The 2,500-nt window shown below is 33.5% G+C and overlaps 1 protein-coding gene across 1 annotated transcript in view; it reads right to left on the bottom strand.

Moving 5' to 3' along the window:
* Window positions 1-2,500, bottom strand: part of HELRODRAFT_175390 (hypothetical protein) — a gene marked incomplete at both ends in the record, with an annotated part of 7,048 nt that overhangs the window by 327 nt on the left and 4,221 nt on the right. The window contains 5 exons of the mRNA XM_009022817.1: window positions 15-103; window positions 705-822; window positions 1,447-1,541; window positions 1,664-1,719; window positions 1,917-2,031. Of these exons, the coding sequence (XP_009021065.1) occupies window positions 15-103; window positions 705-822; window positions 1,447-1,541; window positions 1,664-1,719; window positions 1,917-2,031 (473 nt within the window). The remainder of the gene's footprint in view (window positions 1-14; window positions 104-704; window positions 823-1,446; window positions 1,542-1,663; window positions 1,720-1,916; window positions 2,032-2,500) is intronic.

The raw sequence follows: 2,500 nt of genomic DNA, 5'->3' as shown, positions 1-2,500 counted from the left end.
TTATGTTCTTGTACATATCTCTGATAAGCATTGCACCAGGCCAGATATTCCCGCCTCCAAATGCTCTCCTTTGATTGGTCGACCCTGTTACCCGGTTGAACCGCTGTGATTGGTTAATTTTTTTAGGTTAGTCAACTATTTCTACAATCAAATTGTTAGTTGATTAAAAGAATAATCAACGAATTGATGGGTTAATAATTTTCCAGCCAGTGAGATGATGAGTTTGTTTATTGAATATCCAATGGAATGACAGGCTAGGGCTATTAAGTTTTTTCAATTCAATAAATCACATTTAGCGAATTTACATGCCAGGCACAAAAGATCCCTTAGAAAATGAAAGTAACACAACTTTTAAAATAAATTGGTTTATTCATTTACTCATTCATTCATCCATTCATTCATTCATTCATCCATTCATTCATTCATTCAACAAACTCACATCTCACGACGACATGGTGTCCCGCGACCAGTACGTTTTGAACTGAACAACTATATGTACCTGAAAAATTTCATTCATTTCTTCATTCCATCCTTCATTCACTCATCCATCCATTCATTCATTTATTCATTCATTCATTCATTCATTCATTCACCCATTCATTCAATCATTCATTCAATCATTCATTCATTCATTCATACATTCACTCAACCATTCATTCATTCATTCATTTATTCATTCATTTATTCATTCATTCATTCATCACCATTATGATGCGGCTTAACTTCGACCAATAGTAGACCGTGGTCTTGCGTTATGACCTGATTCTCGTTATCGTTTCGAATCAAGCGCGCTGATTGGCTGTCAATAAACTGCCACGTGACCTAATTACATAGATATCGAAATGAATGAATAGACGAATAGATAAATAAAATAATATATAGGAAACAGTATACCATTTAAATCAAACTCATTCATTATCGGCTCGTACAGACGGTCATCATCATCCTCAACAATAACAACAACAACAACATTATCAACAACAACGACAATGACAACAACATCATTAACATCAACATCAACAACATCAAAAACAATAACAACATCATCAACAACAACAACATTATCAATAACAACAACTATGACAAAAACATCATTAACATCAACAACAACAACATCAAAAACAACAACACCACCAACAACAACAACATTATCAACAACAACAACAACATTATCAACAACAACAACAACATTATCAACAACAACAACTATGACAACAACATCATTAACATCAACAACAACACAACATTATCAACAACAACAACTATGACAACAACATCATTAACATTAACATCAACAACATCAAAAACAACAACAACAACATTATCAACAACAAAAACTATGACAACAACATCATCAACATCAACAACATCAAAAACAACAACAACAACATTATCAACAACAAAAACTATGACAACAAAATCATTAACATCAACAACAACAACAACCTTGTTATTGACATTGTTGGGCATGTTACACGCCGACTTGCACTCCAGATAAAGGTTGGAGTCTTCTGTGGCTTCGTGGGTTTTCATACTTTGCTCTGTTAAATTGATAACTAAATAAATAACAATAGTAATAATAATAAATAATAATAAAATAATAATAATATAATAATAATATATTAATTATAATAATATTATAATAATAATAATGTTAAATTACGTTGGCAAGATTTAACGCATAGATCACTGTTCTCATCTTCCATTGATTGCAGGAGACTGTACGAATGAATGAATGAATGAATGAATGATGAATTAATGAATGAATAAAGAATGTATGAACGAATGAATGATTGAATGAATCAATCAATAAATCAATCAATCAACCAAATCAATCCAATCAATCAATCAGTAAACGAATCACAAATAAATAGACAGATAAAAGAATGAACGAATAAAGGAATGAAGGAACCAACCCCTCCTTATAAGGCATGCAGAGAGCGGCATTCAGGTTCCAGCCACAGTAAGGGTCGGTGGTACATGCGTCGCACTTTAAATGCTTCGAACACATCTGAACGTCAATCTGCATCACTAGATCATCCGTTGTTATGTACAAGAAGGATGACTGCAATTGATCGGTTGGTTGGTAGGTTGGCTTGTTGATTGGTCGGTTGGTTGATTGGTTGGTTGGCTAGATGGTTGGTTAGTTGGTTGGTTGGTTAGTTGGTTGGTTGGTTGGTTGGTTGGTTGGTTAGTTGGTTGGTTGGTTGGTTGGTTGATTGGTTGGATGGCTGGTGACTGATATTTTGAATGAGTCAATCAATCCATAATTCATTAACTTAGTCTTTCTTTCATTCATTAATTTATTCATTCAACTAATCAATCCATAATTCATTCATTTAATCTTGCTTTCATTCATTCATTAATTCATTCTACTAATCAATCAACCAATAATTCATTCATTCATTCATCAAATCGGACGGACGACACCACTTTATAAGGTGGAGGAGTGTGCAGCATCATGCGCCATATCGGTTGTAAAGAGTTCTGACTGGCTTCA

Source organism: Helobdella robusta (genome assembly GCF_000326865.2).
Source record: "Helobdella robusta unplaced genomic scaffold HELROscaffold_33, whole genome shotgun sequence".
Classification (NCBI taxonomy): Eukaryota; Metazoa; Annelida; class Clitellata; order Rhynchobdellida; family Glossiphoniidae; genus Helobdella; species Helobdella robusta.
Note: the sequence above shows the minus strand (reverse complement) of the source record. Positions and strands in the feature narration are given on the sequence as shown.